Raw genomic sequence first — 22696 nt, 5'->3', positions numbered from 1 at the left:
ATTCTACTGTTGCCCTGGCTTATATTGGGGAAAGAGGGGCTCAGAGAGAAAACGAACTTCCCCAAAGTGGCACAGCCAGCAAAGGGCAGAGCTAGAGTCCAAACCCTTTTAATGCCTTTAAATGGGAGGAAAGAGGCTAATGAAGATGTTTGTGATGGTTAGTTCTATGTGTCCGCTTGGCTAGGCTATGGTATCCAGTTGTGTGGTCAAACACCAGCTGAGATGTTGCTGTAAAGGTTTTTAATTTTTCTTCCAGCTGTGATTTGTATTTAAATCAGTAGACTTTGGGTAAAGCAGATTACTGTCCACAATGTGGGTGGGCCTCAACCAACTAGTTGATGGCATTAAGAGCAAAGAGTGAGGTCCTCCTAAGAAGAGGGAATGCTGCCTCTAGACTGCAACACAGACATTCGGCCTGAGTTTCCAGCCTTCAGACTCAAAACTGCATCCACTTTCACCTTAATTTCCAGCCTGCTGGCCTGCCCAGCAGTCTTCAGACTTGCCAGTCCCAACAATCTTGGGAGCCAGCTCCTTAAATACCTCTGTCCCTCACCATCTCTCTCTCCTAGTGGCCTGTTCTGTTCTCTAGTCTGAAAAGCCTGATTAAAACACGTAATAAATACTGCCCAAGGTCAGCAATAAAGCTGTGAGTGAAAGGCAGACACAAAAGGAAAAGCTTGGCTCGCGCCGCTCCGCCTGCCACAGAGGACAACTCGTCGGGAAAGGCTCACGTTGGCCCACATGGACTCGGAGCCCGACACTGGTCAGGAGTGTTGGACCCAGACAGCATGGTTCCTCACCAGGGTAAGAAGGGGTACTGGCCCCTCTTTCCCCCAATATAAGCCAGGGCAACAGTAGAATTGTTACATAAGGATTAAATGAGTTCATATAAAATAATACAGAGAGCCTAGACCAGTACTCAACACATATAACCTAATCACCTTATGCCAGGCACTATTCTGAATTTTAGAAGGTGGTAGGGACTCCTTGACCAGAGCACTGGGGTGGGGGTGGGTGGAGGGAGGGAGTGTGTGCAGTTCACAAGCAGGACAAGAAAACTGCCATCAGCTACCGGGGAGTCCTTTACATTCGTCTCTCAAGGTTCTTCAGAAACTAGCTTTTCAATACCTAGTATCTGACTCCACTCAAACTGCTGGTGGCAAGGAAACTGTCACCTCCATTTTGCCAGATCCAAGGTCCCTGTCCAGAGCTCACCCCCCCCCCTCGAATCACCCAGTGATTCCCCAGCACTCGTCCCAGCAGATGGACCCTTCCTCCCGGCACACCCTCTCCTCTTGGCTTTGTGACATCACCTTGTTCTCCGCCTTTGTCTCTAGCCAGTCTTCCTCCTTGCTGGCCCCCATTCCTCACCTGGCCTCTCAGGGGTGGCATCTATCCAGGTCAATCGTACAGATTTGAATCTCATTAGAAGTTTCCACTGTATCATTCAGCCTGTCTGTAACTTTCCTCCCACCTCTTGTCACAGCTTACAGTTATTATATGTATTCACCTGGGAAATTATGTTCGAATTTCTCCTCCATTAGTCAGAAACTCCGTGAAGGCAGGTACTGTATCTGCCGTGGGGTCTCAGTCATCAGCAAACTGCCTGACATATGCGAGGTGGGTATAAAGTATCTGTTGGATGAGTGAATTATTTTATCAACCAATCAGTCAGGCAATCAATCCATGCCTAGGACCAGGTTATCCTCTCACTCACAGTAACAGCCAGCCACGCCCTTCACGTTGATTCTGGGGTGTTTGTGTGTGTGAAGTCAGCACTGACAAGCCTACTTGAGTAATGCAGACTTATGATACGCTGGGTACTCCGCCACCTGCCAAGGTGGAGGGATTTAAAGCGTGGATCCTTCATGTCTTTTTGCCCCCATGCAGCTTACAAACTAAGAGACAGCAGACAAGTGCCAGATGGAAGGCAGAGGACAAAATGTGGTACACACACAGTGGGGCACCACTCGGCCTTTGAAGGGGAAGAAACTGACATATGCTTCACCACAGATGAACCTGGAGCCAGAAACAAGCGATAAACACTGCGACTCCACTCACATTAGAGACCCAGAGCAGTCAAATTCAGAGACAACGCAGAATGGTGGTTGTCAGGGGCTGAAGGGAGAGGGGAATACGGAATTAGTTTTAATGGATGGAGGGTTCCAGTCTTGCAAGATGAAAAAATTCTGGAGGTGATGGTGGTGATGGTTGCACCAGGTGAATGTACTTAATATCACTGAACTGCACACTTAATAGTTAAAGCAGTAAATTTGGTGTTTTATCACAATTTTTTTTAAAAAACTTTTAAAAATTATAGCCCACCTGTATAGCACAAGGAACTATATTCAATATCTTGTAAAAGTCTATAATGAAAAAAATATGAAAAGGAATACATGTATTATAACTTAATCACTATTCTGTACACCAGAAACTAACACAAAGTTGTAAACCAACTATACTTCAATTAAAAAAAATAATAAAGTACAAATGCTGTGGGAGCTCAGAGGAAAGGCTTCCGTGCCTCCCGCGAGGATTCTGATGTCCGGTGCTAAGACCATGCCTAGGAGAGTGCTTAAGATCATATGGGGGAGGGGGTGTTCATGGATTTAATGAAAGATTCATGAGACGAGAGAAGGAAAATGCTTATCTTCAAGCGTCTTCCGTGTGAAAGGAGGCTTGGAAGCTCTCCCTGAGCAGGAGTGGGGTACTGTTTCTGAACAGCCGTTTCAAATTCTGCTCTTGATCTTGAAACACTCAGACTGCCTGGGCCACCACTTCCACCTCAGCGTGGATCCCAGGAATGTTCACTTGCAGCGAGATTTGCCAGGGAGAACAGAGCTGCTCAATGACATGAGCTGCTTCCAAATCATGGGTTTGTTTGGGGGCTTTTTTCCATATTTAAAAAGCAAATTTCATATTACTGCCAATTCCAAACAGCACTCAACCACACAATGACCTCATATATCCCAAAACGCCACTCTTACCTGCCGTTTCTTTCAGGCCTCCTCTTTCTCTTCCACCCTCCAGCCCAGCTCGAGCACTGGTTATTCCCACCAAGATGGCCATGAGTTCCCGCAGCCGCAGGAGTCGGTGTGGCCTGGATAAAGCGGTGGACCACCAGCCCAGCACCCCAGCGTGGGCCCTCGTGGTGGTTCTCCCAACAAGAGGGCTGAAAACATATCAGAGCTGACTGGTTCCACCTGATTCTGTCCCGCTTCAACGATGGAGTTCCATTTTAGCTCCTTTTAGCATTCAATGCCCGTAAAATACAATGAAAACATCCTTCTAAGGCACTCAGTCTTTCTGAGAAGCACAAAAGAAATCACAGATTTACAACCTGTTAATTCAATCCCTTTAGACGTAAAAGCAATGTTATCTTTGCTTAACTGGAAGTCCCTTTCTTTTCTCTTTGTTTCTAACATATCTAGGATAAAATTTGAGCATTTACAACCTCTTGTTACCAAGCAAATGCTCGCTGTCTGACTCACAGCGAAGCCAATGCCGTGGCAACAGCTTCTGAGGGAAGAAAGAGGCATACTGTGAGGCTGACGGGCGAAGCACGCAGCAGGCGAAGCCCGCGAAGCCGTCTCCCCATCCAGGGTGGGGGGCAAAACTTGAGGAGTTCAGGGAATTTCAAACTTGGAAGCGGCTTGGTTAGTCTTGAATCAGTCCCCACGAGCTACCGGTGCTGCTGGAAGCCAGCTCTTCCTCACTGAAGGCTTTCCCCCTTCTTAAAGGGCTCCAGCCGCAGCGTCTCTCTTCTCTGAGCTCCGGCGGCGGCGGCGGCGGCGGCGGAAGGTACTCGGTTCCCGCGGTCCCGTCTTGCACATGCGCAGTGCTCTCTGTAGACTAACTCTAGGTATTTAAGGAGGCAAAACCAGTTGAAGCTGGTCAGCCTCTTACCTGCTGTTTCACTTTCACATGAGACAAAAACTTTTATAAAACGAGAAAAACTGGAAGGTTTGTCTCCCTCCAGGTAACACGCTGCTGCCTGTCCCTTGCCACTTGCGGTGCAGCAGCCCTGCGAGCGCTGGGGTCGGGGGAACCGGAAGTCAGCAGGCAGAGAAGACCCACCCCTCCTAAGACTGCGGGTCATTCGCCTGCTTTCAAATGCCAGTTAAAACTTGGCACTTGCCATCTGCCTCTGCAAGGATTACATCACGAGGCGCTGCAGCCGCTGACCTTCAGTGCAGCCGCTTATCTTCAACTCAGCCTGAAAGTTCAGGGTGATCAGCAATGAGGCGCTCTGTGCTCTGGAAAAACTGGCGGAACAAGCCTTCCGAGGGAGAAATTTTCAGATTTTATGAGCCCAAATTCTTGTATCTCCTCACCTAGAAATGCACTGAAATTGTTAACAGTGACATCTGCTCCTCGTGACTAGCATAAGCCTCTGCCAAAATGTGTGCTTAACTCTCCCCCGCTTCACTAAAATCATACGTAATACTGCCTTCCTCTGCCTTTTCAGAGCAGTTCCCCAGAGCCCTCTGAAATGCTCTCTCGGACTATAATCCTCATCTTGCCCTGAATAAAACCTAACTCACAATTCTCACGTTCATTTTTTCAGTCTACACAAATAATTAGGACCCAAAGACAGAATTCTTCCCACAAACCAGTCTCAATCATGACCATTCTTGGTTGACTTAATGACTGTCTCATCAGCCAAATATGGTAGAGCACGTAAGTGGGAGAGCAGCCCTCAATGGTTGAAAGTGTTTCTAAAATAGGTGATCCCTGTTTCACTCGATGCTGGACCAGTGGATGAGAAATTAAACCACCCCGTCAGTTACCGCACAGCCACTGGGTACCCTAGAGGTTCCCACGGCCCGAGCTTCCCCAAAGGCTATTGGGTTCTGCAGCCCTCCACCCTGGCAGCATGTCTGGGGATTGCAAGAAATGAGTTTACATTAATTTGTCCAAAGCCTGTTGTTTGTAACAAACGCTTTTATCTGTGCGTATGAGAATCCCACGGTTCTAATAACCCGGGACCTTCTGAAAGAATACCTTGGGTCAGATGACCGGGCAACTCCTGCTCTTGGGAGTTTCAGCTGCTCCTCAGAGATCTCTTCCTTCAGGTGATAGCATTGGTGCCCTTTTAGAAGGGACACCACTTTATGCTTTTTCTTCCTGAGCATGCACAAAGAAGAGGTCCTGTGAGCATACGTCAAGAAGGTAGCCACCCACAAGCCAAGAGGAGATGCCTCAGGATGGAACCTACCTTGACCAACACCTTGATCTTGGGCTCTCCAGCCTTTAGAACTGAGAACTAAATTTGTGTCTAAGCCACCCAGTCTATGGTACGTTGTTACAGCAGCCCAAGCAAACTAACACCGGGAGGGACGGCTATTGGTACAGGGTTTCTTTCTGGAGCAATGAACGTGTTCTAAAATTGACTGTGGGGACAGGCGCACACCTCTGTGAATACACCAAACCTGCAAATCGTACACATCAAATGGATGAAATGTACAGTTAGATGAATTATAGCAATAAAGCTGTTTAAAAAAAAAAAAGCAGTGATAACATTTTATACACTGATTTCTACAATTTACAAATAGCAGAACAAAGTTGAAGTCATCTCCTGGCAGATTCTACCTGTCAAATGTAAAACCAGGGCAGTTAGCAGGTTTCAGGCTAACAGTGACTCAACAATAAGGATATTTTTATCTCACGTGTTAGGAAGTCCAGGTGTGGGGTCTCCCAGGGTTGATTTATTCAGTGTCAACAAAGTCATCAGGAACCAAGGCTCCCCCCACCCTGCAGTCTTCAGTGTGTTGGTCCGTCGTCTTCTGCTGATTCCACTCACCATCACAAATGGCTGCCGGGGCCAAGCTTCACACTTCACACAGCCATGTACTGAGGTGACAAAGTGGATTTTCTTCTAAGAAATCTCTTTTTCAAAGCAAGGAAAGCCTTTCCCAGGAAACCCCTAGGAGACTGCCTCTCATGTAACATTGGCCAGAATAGTGTCACATGACCAGTTCTAAACCAATCACTGGCAACAGGGATAAGGTCACATGATTAGCTCTGACCAGTGAGGATTCACACCTGAGCCCAAGGAGGCCCTATCCCTGAGTAAGAAAGAAAGAGTGAGGAATGGATTTAGATTCGCAAGCAGTGGTATCTACTAACTGACCTGAATGATCTCAAAGGGTCTTTGCAGCTCCAATACTCAGTCAGTATGTGAGAAAGCAACATGGAACCCTCACTAAGGTAGGCTCCTTATTTCTAATGTAAGCATGCCATAGGAGTTTTAGTTTTTTGTTCTTTTACACCAGCTCAGATGTTCCATCAAAAATTTCAAAGTCATCTGGATTCATTAAAGAGCCCAGCCCAGGAAAGGTACTTAGGGCTACACTAAAAAAGGACACAGAGTCACGAAATAGTTAAGATAACCTTGGTAACAAATTATTCCTGAACTAACAGGAGCTTAACATAACAAGGATTTCTTTCTTCCTCACACTACATGAGGAAGGGGGAATACGTTTGTCAAAATTCAATGAAATGTACACTTAAAATGAATTTATTTTACTGTATGTAAACAGTACCTCAATAAAGTTGACTTACAAAAAACAAAACAATAGTATATTTTTAATTCACAAGTGAAAACATGAATACGTTATTTTTAAAAAATTAATGGTATTACAGATAAAGCTAGTTTCCTTTGACCACCCCCCCAGTCCTGGTTTCCATGTTTCTCTGTCCCATCTATACCTCCTCCCTCAAATAACCCTGTTTTGAGTTTTGGACAAGTTCTTCTGAACCTTTAAAAGTGCATTTACATACACATAGAGGCACAGAAAACGTACAGTATTGTTTTGCACTTAGATGTAAGTTGTATGTGTTTCTGAAACTTGCTATTTTCATTTAGCTTCATGTTTCTGAGATCTCTCCATGTTAACACAGATAAACTGTATTTCTTTAAGTTTACATAGTAATCCATCACATGACTATACTAGTTTATTTAGCCAGGCCTTTCCCCTTCTGACAGATATTCAGGTGCTTCTCCCCTATTACAATTCACCAGTGGAGTGGGAAGTAGTGGTCACCACAGGGGTGGCCACAGGGATTACAGACAGTGTTCCAAGGGGACTTTAGCCTTATCTGTAAGGTTTAATTTTTTACAATGAGAATGCATTTATGTATTATTTATATAGTTTAAGTATTGACTTTAGTTAAAAAAATTTTCTGATATATAAATTATCAAAAAGAATGAAACAAAATCAGTAATAGGGAGCAATCATCTACTAAAATGTAAGGAAAACAAAGTTCTGGGACATAACTGTGTACTCATGGTTTGAGACGTAAGTATTTATTGAAAAATAATTATCTGAGCACTAAACAGTTCATATAAACACATTCTACTCAAAGCAATTATGATAAAAAACATATTGGTTACCATGGTGTAAGCATAATTAATACATGCACAAACACTCCATTTATATTTTCTGCTTTCTTCTTTTATGACTATGATGTCTTTCCCCTTCCCTGAAATGAAAGGGATGAAAACAGTTTTATCAGATATAAACCAGAACAAGTTAAAGCATACATTTAGAACAGTGATTTTTTTTTTTAAGAGCAAATATAAAAAATGTATCATTAAAACTACAGGACAAAATCGAGATGGAGATAAGCAAAATGGATTTCTAAACTGCGCTTTGGAGTTGCACTTTAAAACTAACTCTGAATATACCTACGTGGTTGATGACCTGAGAATTCACTTCAAATAGAACATACATATCACAGGAGGAATTCAGACCCTGTCTGATCTCCTCATCCTGGCTCCCGTCTCAACTCCCCACAGTTCATTCCATCTCAGGGGTGGACAGCAAAGATTATCCTATTAAGGAGTATTTCCTGCTACAACTCAGTTTATCATCTCTAAAGGAAAATTATTCACAGTTAGATTTTGAGGGTACTGAATGTATTTAAGTCATCAGGGACTGATCAGACATGTCAAAAATTACTAACAAACCAGAAGTTAAAGAGCCCAATTTCTGATAGCTAATGAAGAGCTAATTTGTGCATAATTATCACATATCATTCATTAAATGAATAAAAGGGATTACTAATCAAATATTTCATTTTTGTAAGAAAAAGACTAAATCATAGCTAGCTTTAAACCTATGAACTGAATGATACTAAGATGAGCAAAATTATTAGACAGGTAAACCTTACTAATTCCTGATCTCCACTGGTCCTGGAGAGATATCATTTAAGAGCTCATTATTAGATACACACTGTGCAAATAATACTAAATAAGACATGGACCTGCCTCCAAAGAGCCCAGTCTGGCAGGGAGAGTAATCATTTAAGGTCAATAAAAAATTTGTGCTAGGCAGAGTGGCTACCAGAGGGAAAACATCAGCTCTGTTTGAATGAGTGAAAAAAAGGCTTAATGGAAATGACTAAGCTGGGTCTAAAGGGTGAGGAGGAGTTTACCAAGCAGGCTTAAAAAACACCAGGCAGCAGAACATGATGTGGGAAGGCACGGATGAGCAGTGTGGATGAGGAACTGTCTGTATTTGGGGCGGGCAGGCGGGCTAGAGCAGAAGTTACTTGTTTCATGGAGCAGAGGGTGAAACACAAGGTAGACAGGTGGGTGCCCTGATCCTGGAGGTCTTGAGAGCCATTCTAAAGAATGTGAGTGAACTTTACCACTAAGACTCTTAAGAAGTGAAAATTCACTCTGGTAGTAGGATTGGATGGATCCACACGGAACAAGCCTAGAGACAGAACGACAAGGAAAACGGCCACCGTCTTCCAGGTGACAGCACTCAGGACGGAGAGGTGGCGGCACACACGGAACGACAACATTAAGGCCAGACAGTGCGGAATAAAAAGGAGCATCTAACGTGACCGCTGATTTTCAGCTTCTGTGAGCAGGTGCTGGACATCCCTTAACCAGGACAGGGAGTGCTGGGGGAGCTCAGGTACACACCTGATGCACCTGAGATCTAGGCAGGTGCCCAGGCAGCAGCTGGAGTATAAGACAGACCGCGGTTGAGCTAAATTCATTATTTCAGTATTACTTCATCTCTCTCCAGCCATCAAAATGCTATCAGGAATATTAACAAGGGCGAAGCTGACGGACACTAAAGCTGGGATCTTCTGACTTGATAACATCCTTTGAGGAATTAGCGAGAAAGAAAAAAGGAGAAAGAGAAGGAACAAGAAAACAAGAGAGGGAGGCAGGAAGCAGCAAAGAGCGAGGCAAACACTCTGTTAATGCGGTTAACTTTCTACTTAGACGTTACTTTCGTTAAGTCCTGGTTAGGAAACACGTAATAAAAGAGCGAAACCCGCAACAATCAGGCGGATAGAGAGCTATGTCACCAGAGCTGTGCAGATTCGAACGGAAACAATCATTTACCCCACTTTAAGCCTACGATCCATTTTCTCAACACGATCTGCGACAGAAGGAAGTGCTTACTTCTCAAAAGTAAACAATTTGACCCCGAATGATGCCGTGTTAGACCTACCTCTCTCTCCTTCTCCCTGAGCCCCAGCCTTTATCCTTCTCTTGATGTCTCTTCCGTTTATGAGGGCTCCTGCTCCGGTCCCTCCTGTGTCGGGAGCACTCGGCACCCTGATGGCTCCCCGCAGACTGCCGGGAGTCTACCGACGCCGACCGCCTGTCTTCGTTCCTGAAACATGAAGAGCACGCGTGGGTGAGTTTTAACCACCGGTCACCAGTGCAGACCAGCCTGAAGTCCGCTATTCCACATCAGACCAGTGACTGCATCTAAGTGAGTATGGTAACCTCACACTCCGTATAAGAAACACAGCTCTTAATAATATGCTTTACAGCTCTGGTAAAATAAAGAAACCACAGGCGTCCTGATGAATTACAGTGCGCTACTAAACAGACTTGGAAGCGCTGACATGTAGTCAATCACAGGGCACAGATTGAGAAGAGAACTATTTTCAGGACAGATGCGACGACGTACTTCTCCGGGCCACCCTCCGCTTTCTCCTGCTCCTCCTGCCAGTGGCTACTGAGTTCCTCCATGTGCACGTTGATCACATCCCGAATCACCTTAGGGGAGAGAAGACCGCATTTCAGATTAGAAAGCTGTTCAAAAAATCAGGACTCTAAACACAGCTAGGAAAACAATCACTGCTAACAACAGTCAATCAAGTATTTACTAAGAGCTGTGACATAATGGACAGCGGGACCCGTGCAGCTTAGAGAACGTGGGAAAGGCAACGGGCAATGCCGGGCGTGAAGGGCAGGTGGAAGCCCTGAAGGAAGGCGGTGGCGCTCCCACCGTGACTGCGAGGAAACGGCGCCTTCTTAGGAAACTCACACTAAGCACTCAGGGGTAAAGGGTCACGATGTGCATGACCCACCCCTGGGGAGTGGCAGAGCCACACGGGCCTGAATTCTGATTCCAGCTCCAGCCCCTCCGGGGCGGCCCCGCGTGACTCCCCCACCAGAGGCTCTACCTGAGCTCCGTGAGGCCCCAGTGCCACTGGACACGGGCTCCAGGGCCCACGCAGCACAGGTCCACCGCGAGGGAAGAGCCGTGCACGGTGCTGCCCTCGCCCCATCTCCGCTTCTCCCTTTCTCTCCAACACTGTCTCCTCCGTGAGGCCTACACCAATCTTACCTTTCAAACAGAACTGCCCCCTCCCACGTGCTTTGATCTCACCTTATTTTGGTATTCAACAGTCTATTTTGAAAGGTCTGTTTCACCTGTTAAACAAGCTCCCTGAGGGTGGGGCCGGGTGCCATTTCTCTCTGCTTTCCCCACAGCCGTGTGCTATGTGTGCACAGCGGCTACAGTCTGTGCTCAATCTTTGCTGACATCTGTCAGTTCAGGTTCCAGTTCAGAGCAAACAAAAATGATGTAAGAATGAAGCAAGGAATGAGTAAGATGTTAAAAAAAAAAGCCATGACCAGAAATATGATTAATCACTAAAAGATCTGTAAACACAGGTTTTACAGAGGAAAGATATCTGGGATCTGTTTTTAAAATTACCAAGTGCTGGTGGGGAGGAGACAGGTAGCGAGTGGGACATAAACAGAACAGGAAGCCTTATGCTGATAATGGTTGAGGGTGGGAGATGTGTGTCTAAGGGTTCATTACACTATTCCATCCACTTCAGTGTATATCTGAGTATTTCTACAACAAAAAGTTAACCATAAAAAAAGCTGACCATAAAACTGTAAAGAACACCAGCAGCAACAATGACACCTGACGACGCGGTTATGAGACCAGAGAAGAAACACCACCAAGCAATGGAGGGGCCGCAAGACCACGAAGGTGAGGGCATGGTCCCAGACTCTACCAAAGGAGGTCACAATTGTAAAAACAGCATAAAGTTAAGCGCTGAGCCCTGCGGTGCAGAGTGCAAGTGCAGTCAGTCAGCAGACGGCTCAGAGCCAACAGCACCTCATGCAAACAAGATTTAAAAGAGCAAAACAAAAAGCATTTCAGATGAGAAAATGACACGTATTAGGACACGGAGGTAGAAATAATCTGTGATCAGATACAGTTTAAGAGACATGCCCAACTAAAACAAAAGAAAACGCTTGGTAAAATGAGGCCAGATTACAGAAGGTCTGTGAAATATAAAGGAAAGTAAGAAATAATGTGGTAACTAGAGATTCAATGAGGAACTTATTTCTAGAGTCGGAGCAAAGTGACTCGTACCAAAAAGTCATCAACTCTATCTACTAAATGACATCTGAAAATAAGTCTAGATGGATATTGAAGCTAATGATATTAAATTTTATAATATACATAACATATATCTTACACTATAAATTATACATAATTTATACCAAGACATTTCTTAAGTCCAAATATTTAGTAGAGTATGTAAAAGCACACTGAAATTTCTGCCCAAAAAAGGTAATTATTTATTGAACAATTTCTTTGTTCACATGCATTATTTCAATTACTTCTCACAATAACCCTGCAAAGTCTGTATTATTATAAAATGAAAAAAATTAAATCTTAGAAAGCTCACATAACTTGCCCAAGTCAAACTGCCAATGATAAACTGCAGAATCAAAACTCAAGCCCAGGTCTCCTCTCATGATGTAGTATCATCTTCTCAAAAGTGGTACTTTCCTAAGACTGTACAACCTCTTTATAAAAAGTCTCTGTACCCCGAAAAGCCTTTGTCTGGTAAAGGGCGGGTCTGAAAATGATGGAGCAGATATAAATCAGGTGTGGCTACCTTGGGGCCACTCTCAGAAAATCTCTAAGGAACTGTGGAAATCCACAGGACAGACGACAACTATCTAAAGGAAATTTCTGTTTTCAACAAAGCTCTGTAAGATTATGTAAAACTCACCTCAGTATATGATTTTTTGGTTATGTGAACATTCTTAGCTCTATAGGACTGGCGTCTTCTTTTATAATCTCTCACTTCTGCCAGGATTTCAAGGTAAGATTTTGGACTTTTTCGACTATTATCTAACCAAAAAAACAAAATAAAATCATTACATCCTCAGAAGCTTTAAATTCTTATGAATTAGCAGGAACACCATAATCATCTGATATTTCAACATGTTTTAATGTAGCACTCAAAAATATTCTGGAAATTCTACATTATGTAAATGGACTAAGTTTTTTATATCATGCCTTTTCTCTAGCCATCAGTTGAACATAAGAGTGCTTAGGTTGGGAGTCTGAGATTTACAAAAGTTGGCTACTATATATAAAAACAGATTTAAAAAAAAAGTTTCTGCTGTAAGCACAGGGAACTATGTTCAGTATCTTGTAATAACCTTTAATGAAAAAAGTATGAAAACCAATATACGTTATGTATATGCATGACTGGGACATTGTGCTGTGCACCAGAAACTGACATGTAATTGACTATACTTCAATTAACAACAAAAAAAGTAACAGAGCAGCTGTAACATTCTTACAGAAGGAAGGCATGCTTAATATAAAAATCAGAGAGCAGCATTTCAAGCACTAAGTAAACATCTTAATATATGTGTGAATAGCAGATGATACAAAACCATCCTATTCCAACTCCAAGTGGCCTGACAAACCACCTTAATAACACTCAAAGGATACGAGGACAATTAAGAAAGAGGAAACTGGTATTTGTCTCCAACCTTGATTGACTTTAGCAGCCAAGTCTACAAAGAGATCACTGTCATTTTCAATAATTTGGGAATCCGAGCGCTTTTTCTTTGTCTCCTCGATTACAAAATCATAGAGGGCAAGACGATCAGCTTGGGTCAGATCACAAACCAACCGTTTGTGATTCAGAGGAACTTCAACAGGCGATGAAGAGTAAATCCCTAAAGTAAAAATAAAATCACAAGAATAAACAATACATGAAGCACTGTGGATTTAAGATCTACTGTACTTATCTTTAAACATGCGCTTTAATAATGCAACATTAATACAAGCAATTTGTCTTCACAGTAATCCCTAAAAATACAGAACATCAGCCTGTGCGATAAACGGTCAGCACTGACTCTACCCTGAATGCTCCGTCCACAGAAAGGATGTACTGCAGACATTCACCACTCTCTCCATCAATACGCAGTAAGACAGACCCCACGAAGGCAGCCAGTCATAACCATAAGACAATCTGCTCATAAGAAAACCTTTTAAAAGGCTACCCGTCCTGTAAAAGCAGGTATTTTCTTTCTGTTTATATGCTTTCCCCATAAAAGATGGGGGAAAAAATGCTTTCAATAGGTAATATACATTATAGTCCCTTTGAAAATAAACTATAGAAACATGAAAAATATATTAAAAAAAATTTATGAGAGACATCAAGCTAGATGCTCCATATTCAAAATGCATTTCACTTGTGCAATGACTTAGCACAAGGGACCAAAAAATAATTAAGTAGCAGAAATCTGAAACTTCCTCAGACCAGAGAAAAACAGACTGAGACTAAACCTGTTTTAATTTTCCAAAGAGGAAGCATATTGGCTTCCCCAAATTAACTGCAAAAAGTTAACAGCACCCCCCACAGTCACAAAACTTTCTAAAATCTGCTCATTAATGAGAAAGAGTAAATACAATACCTTGATATGATGTATTAAACACTGAAGAAAATTTTTGTTTTGAGATTCAAATTTTCTCAAAGAAATAAAAAAATTATTGTAACTGTAAATAAAGCAATTTAAAACAATTCTTTCTAGACTTCATTATTCACTAATGTAAACAAAGAACATGAGCTACTAAAGGAATCCTTTCAGTGTTTGCTAGGTTACCTGGAAGTACTAACTCAGGTTCACAGAACAATGTAAAATCTGTAGCTACTCTCAGATACTCATATTTGATAAAGTCTGACCCCACTGACTTCCTAGGTAGATAGGCAAAACAAAAATTCAAATAAGGGCATATTATGAACACAAAAAAAAAAGAGATGGCTTTACATTTGTCTACAAATTAAGAGGAGAGCTACACTGAATCTGAGCCCATGGTTTAACAGCTACGGACACGACCATCTGTACTAGCAGAGGGGTTCTGAATTAGTGCGGAAGGGTTCCCTCCCTTTCAATCAAATCTTACTCTAATTCTGGTAGACACTAGGAAAAGCCCTCTTACGCAGTCAGATGTTAAAACGTTTAATTTTGCAATCTAAAAATAAGTTAGCTTTGATAAACTAGATTCATTTGAATATAGGCTACATATTCTGGGAGAAAAATATAAAGATTAGAAAACACTAATGTATTATAAACAAGCTCCACATTCTTTTTAAACAAAGAAGTACAATTTGCTCCTTAAAATATTTGGAGTTTTCTTTATTCATCTTAAATCTCTGTATGCTGAAGATTGATACTTAAATTCTTTGAAATTCAACTAAAATTCCAAATCAAGACTGAAATATTGTGACAGTGATTAAGATAGTTTAGCAATCTGAGTAATACTTTTAAAAGGATATCATTTGCAAAAAGGATACTGCATATCTTTAAATAAGGAGTACATTCAGGTTCCTAATTCCTCTTTATACTCACCCCAATTACTGAAAAAGAAAAAGTACAGGAAAAGTTAAACAACAAACTGCATTCAAATCATTCAGAACAGATATTTCTGACAAAAAAAGGATAAACACACTTAAATAACCTTACATTTCCATAAAATGTAAATGTTCAAATGTTTCTATACCATTTAGAGGTGTATCTGAATGAGCTATAATTGTACTAATTCTGCAACCCTCTTTTTTTAACAGTAGTTTTTTTAAATTGTGGTAAAATATACATAACATGAAATTTACCATTTTAACCATTTTTAAGTGTACGTTTCAGTGGCATCAGTACATTCACACTGTTGTGCAACCATCACTTCTCTCCATCTCCACGTTTTCATCGCCCCAAACTGAAACATTAATCTACTTTTCTAATAATCTGAATTCTCATTCTTCATATTAACTTGTGTTAAAGATACAAATTCAGAATTTTACAGAAAATTCACACAGAGTCAATTTCCTAACATTAGAGACTAAAAAAATCAGGCCCATAGAAGTAAAATGATCTGTAAAAGTCTCACAAGTGGTAGTAAAAGATTAGGTCTAGAACCATCGTATCCTGTCTCTTCAGGATTCTTTAGCAGGGTACCGTGATGTTCAAATCAAGGCCACGACCCTGACATACGCCATGAAATCGAAGCACAGCAACTTGAATCTTTAACATTGAAGGAAAAAGATAAACCACTAAAGGATAAAATGATTGTTTGGGATTGAAATTAATATCCTGGTTATAAAATTAACCAAACTGTATCTATAAATAAGTAAATAGACCTAATGGTTGTTCAAGCTTTCACAAAGATTAACAGATTAAGAATTCTATACCTTGAGTTCAGACCTGATATGACTGATGAAATGAAAACATAAAAAACCTTACAATTTAGAGCATAACCAACAAAATAATAATTAAACAGGAAAATGTAAAATTGTTACTCATTCTCTCATTAAAGTAAACATCAATAAGACATTAAAGAGATTTTTGTCCTGAAGTAAAAAATTTTAAATGTGTTAAGATATTAAGTGGGCCACAAAAAATAATCTCTATTGAGAAACTGCAGAACTCTACATAAGATGAACAAAAGTTTTAAAAAGGGGGTTACAGAACATATAAAAAGTTATTCTTAACAATTAAATCTTAATTTAAGATACTACAAAAATTCAAAACCAAATAAAAGTTCCTCTTAATTACCTATTGAAAGAAATATTTATTCAAAGTAATTCTTCACTTTTGTAAAGAACTAAACTCAATGTCTAAATCGGTAAAATTCAAAACTTGGTTCTCAACCCAGCTTTCCTATTATAGCAAAGAAGTGTTAATTCACTTCTGTGCACCTCTATTTCGTCACCTAGTATGAAAGGGGAAACACTTGTCCCGTCTATCGCAAGTCTGTTGTGAAAGAGCAGTGAAATACATAAAAGAGCTTCGGAAAAAAAGAATCTCTTTTAAAATACAAAAGTACTGAGGGCTTTTAGAACGAACACACCAGAACTTCATCACCTCTATCAGACAGGGCTTGTTTCCTTATCAGTCAAAACCAGATGATGGGTTAGATGATCTCCAAGTTCACTTTCAACTCCAAAATAAATTCAGTAAATCTATCTAACTAGCTAAGGTCAAATAAAGTCCTTTAACTCCTCCAAAAATCAACCAACTAACCAACCAACATCTCGATTTTTAAACTGGTTCATTAACTGAACCAATAAAGGCTTCACTGGCCACAGCCCAGGAATCAAGTAAGATGAGAGTTAAACGTCTCCCTCAAAGAGTAAAACCTGGAATTCAGCACGAGCGCACTAAGTGGGACCTTCAGGACAGGAAACACAAGACACAAGCTTCTGCTGTTATACGGGACCAGTGTGACGTACACCAGGGGTGGGAGACTCCCTCCTTCTGAAGTCCCAGTGCAACTGCGGGAGAATACCAGCCCAGATACTGGCTTAGCACAACGGGTTAAAACCCTGAACATCAGCAAGCGAGAAAAGAAACCCTAACTATGGGCTGGTGAACGTAACTCAGCTAGAAAGAGGAGTGAGGGAGAAAAAAGGTCAGAAGTCCAGAGAAGGCTGCCTGCAGAAGGCTCAGAGAAGACAACGGAGAAGTCCTCGTGAAAGGAGCCGGCCACGCTCTGGCTGCACGTTACACCTGGTTCAGAAATCTACTAACTCCATTTACTCCTTTACTTCTAGGATTTTGAGGATTTAAGTTTTCTTTAAATTTCCTAAAAGCTCAAACTTTAAAATTCTAACCTAGTCTCTGCTAAACTCCATCCCAGGCAGAAACTCTTAACCCAGGTCCACAGCTGGGCAGGAAGGGACCCACAAACCCTCGGAAACTCTACATGAAACTGCACACGTGCTTTACTCCGAGGTGCGGCGGTAGAAACTGGTCTCTTTTCGCCTGTCTTTCCTTTTACTTTGCAGTTCAACATTCTTACACTTAACATTGGGCTAATTCTCAGGAGAGAGAGGAAATCTCAGACAGTCTACTCAATGGGATATATTTACTAAATAGTCACAATTTTTAAAAAATTATTTACAAGGCAATCTCACCTAGTAGGTAATTCTAAAGCATGAACCCCAAGCTAAAAGTGTCCTTGTGAGACTCTGGTGTATTTGGGCAGAATATGTCTAACACATGAAGCAGACACCAAGCATATCAGTCTAATGTCAAATGTAAAACTTAATCTTTCCCATGTCACTGTTTCCACAAGGTTTTTTTCTTGAAAATTAGTAACATGTGCTATGGGAGAAAAAGTTTAATTAATTAGCTCAAACTATGATGCCACTTACTTTGATTAGAATAATCACCATCTTTTCCAACTGCAGCTCTAGCTTGTTTAATTATCTGGAATTGTGAGTCCTTATCTGTCCAAAAAAATAAAATAAAATCCGTAAACACAAATCATCAGTGCCTACAATGAAATTATTAACTGAGTTCCAGTCCAGACTCTTCGGGCATACTGAGAAACCTTCCAGAATCTTAAGAGAGGAAACACACACAATGTTGCCTAGGTAATCTGAATGCAGAATTCTTTCAGATCTAGCTAGAACCCAGTAAGTAACCAGACTTCAAGTCGTTCAGAAAACGCTATAATCAAACACACACAGTGGCTGTTACAGTATCTAACATTTCTTGAATCCCAGTTAAATGTCACACACTATTCTAACCACATTACACATATTGTGTCATTCAGCCCTCACAAAGGTGCTATTATCATCATCCCCAAAGAAATTTAGGTGACAGATTACCTTGCTGAAAGTCACACATCCATTAGTGACAAAATTAGTTGAATCAGGATATTCTGATTCCAGAGGCCAAGATTTTAACCTCTATGTATGCTATAAACACTTGGAACACACTCCCGTCCTCAGTTCTATCTTCAAACTATGTGTGTGGCCAGATTTGTGTTATAACCAAGAAGGAAGGCGTCTGTCCTACTGTACAAAGCTCTGCAGGGTTTTCACTGCCTATTAATATACACCTGATCTCTAAATTTCAGATTAAGCAAATTAGTGTCACTGTAAGAAACACCATTCTTAATCATAAGCACTTATAAAACCTGTTCTTTTGATAATTCAAAAGTGAAATATTAATACCTATATAGATGTATCTCTACTAAGACATTTTAAAATTGTAACTATATTAATACTTACTCAAAGTAATTGAAGGTATCTTCGCATTCTCATAGAAAAAATCAGAATTATACATTTTATCCTAAACAGCAAAAAAACACAAAATCTTAGTGTTCTTCAGCATCAGACAATGAACTATTTTAAGATTTAACATAAACCAACAATAGATTACTATCATTTAAACACTTCTTTGTAATAATTTGTAAAATTAGGCAAGTACCATTGTACCCCACAAATGACTATTGTCAAAAAACTTCACACCATACCTTCCAAATATTGTGAATTTACTAATGCATGAATTACACAACATATACATAATAAACATATGGTACCTCTTCTTCTTTGGTATAGCCCAGTTTCCTCAATCTACAAGATACCATGTGCTTTGCTAAAGATGACTTAGGCATGTGATGATTGGAATCATAAGGGCATATCACAACTTCATCCTATAAAAATCAAACAGAAGCAAAGAAAAAAGGGTACATAATTTAAAAAAAAAATTATATATCCTTTCCTGCAGGCCTCTCCCAAAACCCCTTTGTGAGAGTATGTACACATTAAAAAAAAACTCCCTCAGTCTCTCTCCCCTTTACAGCCTCTGCCCCTTCAACCCCTTCAAAGTCCAATTCTTGAAAGATCTGTTTACACTCACCACCTCGACAACTTCACCTAGCAGCCTGCGAGTCCTTTTTACTCCCAAACAACTCTGAAATCCTGCCACATGATTCATCCCCGCTGCCACATCCCCATTCAGGATGGCGCTGTCTCTCCTGGATTACAACAGCCTGCGTGTAGCGGCCCTCTCTACTTCAGGCCCGCCGTCCGCTCTCCACGCTGCACAATGCAGCCAGCTCGAACCCCAGGCCTGCTCTCACCGACTGTATGAACTCAGTCCAAGTACTGAACATTTCTCTGCCTGAGTCTCCTCATCTATAAAATGGGTATAATAGCAGAACCTCTCACAGAGCTACTGTGAAGACTAAGTAAATTATACAAGAGTTTATACACATAAAGCAATTCGAACAGGGCCGGAAACACCCCAAGCATTCAATAAATATAACCAAGTATTATTTTCTTAAAAGGCAAATACAATTATGACATCTTGGCTTAAAATACATTCATGCCTCTCCCACTGCTCTCATTTAAAAAAAAAACCTGGTGGAGGAGGGTACAGCTCCGTGGTAGAGCACGTGCTCAGCATGCAGGAGGTACTGGCTTCACTCCCCAGTGTCTCCATTAAAAATAAATAAATAAATAAACCTAATTATCTCCTCCCCTCTCAAAAAAGAAAAAATCTACATTCCTTAACACGGCTGACACAAGGAATTTTAAGTTCTGGCCCCTACGGACCACCATTCGCCTCCTTCACATCCTATGCCCGTAACTATCCTTAACAACCTGGGTTTCCGAATCTGTGCACACCTTTGTCTCTGGATTGTGACACGTGCTGTTGATGCTTTCTCTGTGCTTCCCCTAGCGAACTCAGCTCCCTTTTTTATTTGTTAGCCTAGAATTCACTTTATCCAGAACGTCTTGGCTGTCCCACCACGCCTACAATAACCTGCCCTACAGCAATTCCAATCCACCCATCACAGACTCTGTCCCATTATAGCACAATGGCTGATTTCTCTGTATTCCCCCTCAGCACCACCAGACGGTCCACTCCGTGAGGACAGGAACTGTGACTGCTGTTCACACTTCAGTATAAAACACGCTAGCAGGAAAGTGAAGATTGGTTGGCTGCCAGACTGCACCAAGTCTAGGAATGATGTCACTTACAAGAATTTTTAAGCCAGTCACCCTCCTGAATATCAGATACTGGTTTTGCAAAAGTCAGGTACACATCGACAGCTGATTGTCAGAATTTTGGAATTTCAGAAAGGAGCTTTACAAAGGCAGGACAGCAATTAAGCACACAGACTCTTAGGAGTAAAATGCCTGGGTTCAAATCCTAACTATCACTTACTAGCAGTGTGTCCGTGGACAAATTACCACTTCTCTGGGTTTCTTTCCTCAACTGTAAAAGGCGGCTAAGAGTATCTACCTAACTCATAGGGTAATTACAAGTATTAAGTGAGGTAAGGTACAGTAAGTGGCAGATACAAAGCGCTATTTAAGTATTAATACAAGAAAACTAAATTTACTACAATGCTGTGTAAAGGATGGTATGAAAAGGCTTGGGAGGCCCCACTCAATGGAATTCACAACTTTGACTATGGCTCTAAACAATTTTTTTAATTCCACTACGTTTTTAATACAACAAATGTGAGCGGTTTGTAGATAAATCAAATATACTTTTAATGCCTCTTGGGAATCAGTTATGTTAGTTAAACCTGAGATAAATTATGACAGCATGGTGAACGCAGAAAGAACAGCGGAGATCATGAATTATCCCACACGAGAGCGCTTCACTTCCTCCCATTCCACTGAGGGCAAAAACAAAATTAGGACTGTTCACCCTAACACACCTGCCTACATCTTTTCCCAAAGCAATCCTAACGTCCAGGAGAGTTGCTAGCACCGTCTCCTGGTGAAATCCTTTAATAATCCTAGAATCCGTGCTGCACAACCGTAAGGCAGAAAAAGGGTGAACTGCATCCTCAGGCTCTCCAGACACCGAATCTGGTGCAACTGCGGAATCCGTGCGACAGATGACAAAGCAAACCGCCGGTGGCCCGCGAGCAGCCCTCCGAGGCCCGCCCACGTACTTTGAATCACACCGCAGCCCTGCCACCCGCTCCGCACCCACCGCGGTTTCCGGGCTCCTGCGGGGCGAGGCCCGCGCGGACCGCGTTCCGGGGCCGTCGGGGCGCCGCAGGCCGGTATCCGCGTACCCCGCGGCCCTGCAGAAGTCGGGCCCCCGCCCTCTCGACAAGGTCCCACGCGGACCCCCCCTCCCCCGCCGCCAGGGAGACCCCAGGCTGAGGGCCCCCGGGAGGACCCCGCGCCCCTCACCTCCGCCGCCGCCTCGTCCCCGGCGTCCAGCCGGTCCAGGCTCCAGCCCAGAGACGCCGTCACCTCCTCCAGCGTCCGGCAGCAGCTCTCCACGAACTCGCTGAGCTCCTCCCGCAGCCGCCGCCGCTCCTCCACCGGCGGAGGCTCGCCCTCCATGGCTGCCGCTCGTCCGTCCGCCCGCGGGAGGAAGCGGCTGGAACGCCGGCGGCGCGCACGGGCCTCTGGGAACTGTGGGCGGGGCCACGTCGCCACGTGACGGGGGCCGCCAATAGGGAAGGGCGCCGCGAAGGGCGGAAGCCATTTTTTGGACCGTCTCTTCCGTTTCTTCCAGACGTCCCTGCCTTTTACAACTGTTTTTGGATGCGTTTGCGCTGGGCCGTCCCAGATCGGAGTTCCCTGCCCCACCAAACTTAAGAAAAAACGGTTTACATCTACAGAGAAGTTAAAACACTAGTACAATGAGCATTCGCGTAGCCCTCCTTCAGCTCATTAATTGCTAACATTTGGCCTCTCTCGCGCTCTATACAAACCACACAGACACAGACAAGCTTATTTTTGCCGAATTGTTTTGATAGTTGCAGATACTTCACCCCCAAAATGTCCATACGCCTCTCCTAAGGACCTTGTCCTACATAAGCACAATATATGATAAAACCTAAGAAAATTTATGATAATTTCATAATATCTAATGTAGTTCATATTCAAATTCCCCCAGTTGTCCCCCAAATTCCTTTTATAGACGTTTGATTTTTTTTTTCAACCCTGGTTCTTGTCTCTTTTCATTTAGAACAGCCTCTTCCCCTCTCCTTTTTAAACGAAGTCGTTGAATTTTTGTCAGGAACCTCAGCCAGTTGTCTTGCAGAATGTCCCTCTTTCTGTATTTGTCTGATTTTCCCCCCTTATGATTAGATTAAGTTCAAGCACTTTTGCAAGATGTGTGTACCTCTTTATCATGTTTCATAGAGGACATGTATTAGATTCTCCTGCTATTAGTGATGCTAAATTTGATCACCTGGTGTGGGTAGTGGCTGTGTTGCCCCCTTGTAATTGTACATTTTCCTCTTGGTAGTTGGTAAGTAATCTGAAGGATGATACCTTAAGGCGGTAGGAACGTTCTGTTCCCAACAAACTCACACAATCCCTCACAGAATCT

General features: G+C 42.3%; 1 protein-coding gene across 1 annotated transcript; it reads right to left on the bottom strand.

Moving 5' to 3' along the window:
- Window positions 1-7287: 7287 nt before the first annotated feature.
- On the bottom strand, window positions 7288-21761 carry SNRNP48 (small nuclear ribonucleoprotein U11/U12 subunit 48). Its single transcript, XM_074348071.1, has 9 exons — window positions 21544-21761; window positions 18921-19034; window positions 18610-18670; window positions 17746-17820; window positions 13082-13270; window positions 12307-12428; window positions 9948-10036; window positions 9480-9644; window positions 7288-7485 (listed from the first exon to the last, which is right to left on the bottom strand). The coding sequence occupies exons 1-9, from the start codon at window positions 21697-21699 to the stop codon at window positions 7437-7439; spliced, it is 1020 nt and encodes a 339-aa protein (XP_074204172.1). The 5' UTR covers window positions 21700-21761; the 3' UTR covers window positions 7288-7436.
- Window positions 21762-22696: the final 935 nt, after the last annotated feature.

The sequence above is a fragment of the Camelus bactrianus genome, chromosome 20 (assembly GCF_048773025.1).
Source record: "Camelus bactrianus isolate YW-2024 breed Bactrian camel chromosome 20, ASM4877302v1, whole genome shotgun sequence".
Classification (NCBI taxonomy): Eukaryota; Metazoa; Chordata; class Mammalia; order Artiodactyla; family Camelidae; genus Camelus; species Camelus bactrianus.
Note: the sequence above shows the minus strand (reverse complement) of the source record. Positions and strands in the feature narration are given on the sequence as shown.

Bases quoted from the DNA above. Each gene is read 5' to 3' on its own strand.
- SNRNP48 (XM_074348071.1), bottom strand. From the start codon at position 21,699: ATGGAGGGCGAGCCTCCGCCGGTGGAGGAGCGGCGGCGGCTGCGGGAG. The intron at 13,271-17,745 runs GTAAGTGGCATC...TTTTTACTTTAG, and splicing joins TGGTGATTATTCTAATCAAA to GGATTTACTCTTCATCGCCT. The intron at 10,037-12,306 runs GTGAGTTTTACA...CTCTCCCCTAAG, and splicing joins CCAAAAAATCATATACTGAG to GTGATTCGGGATGTGATCAA.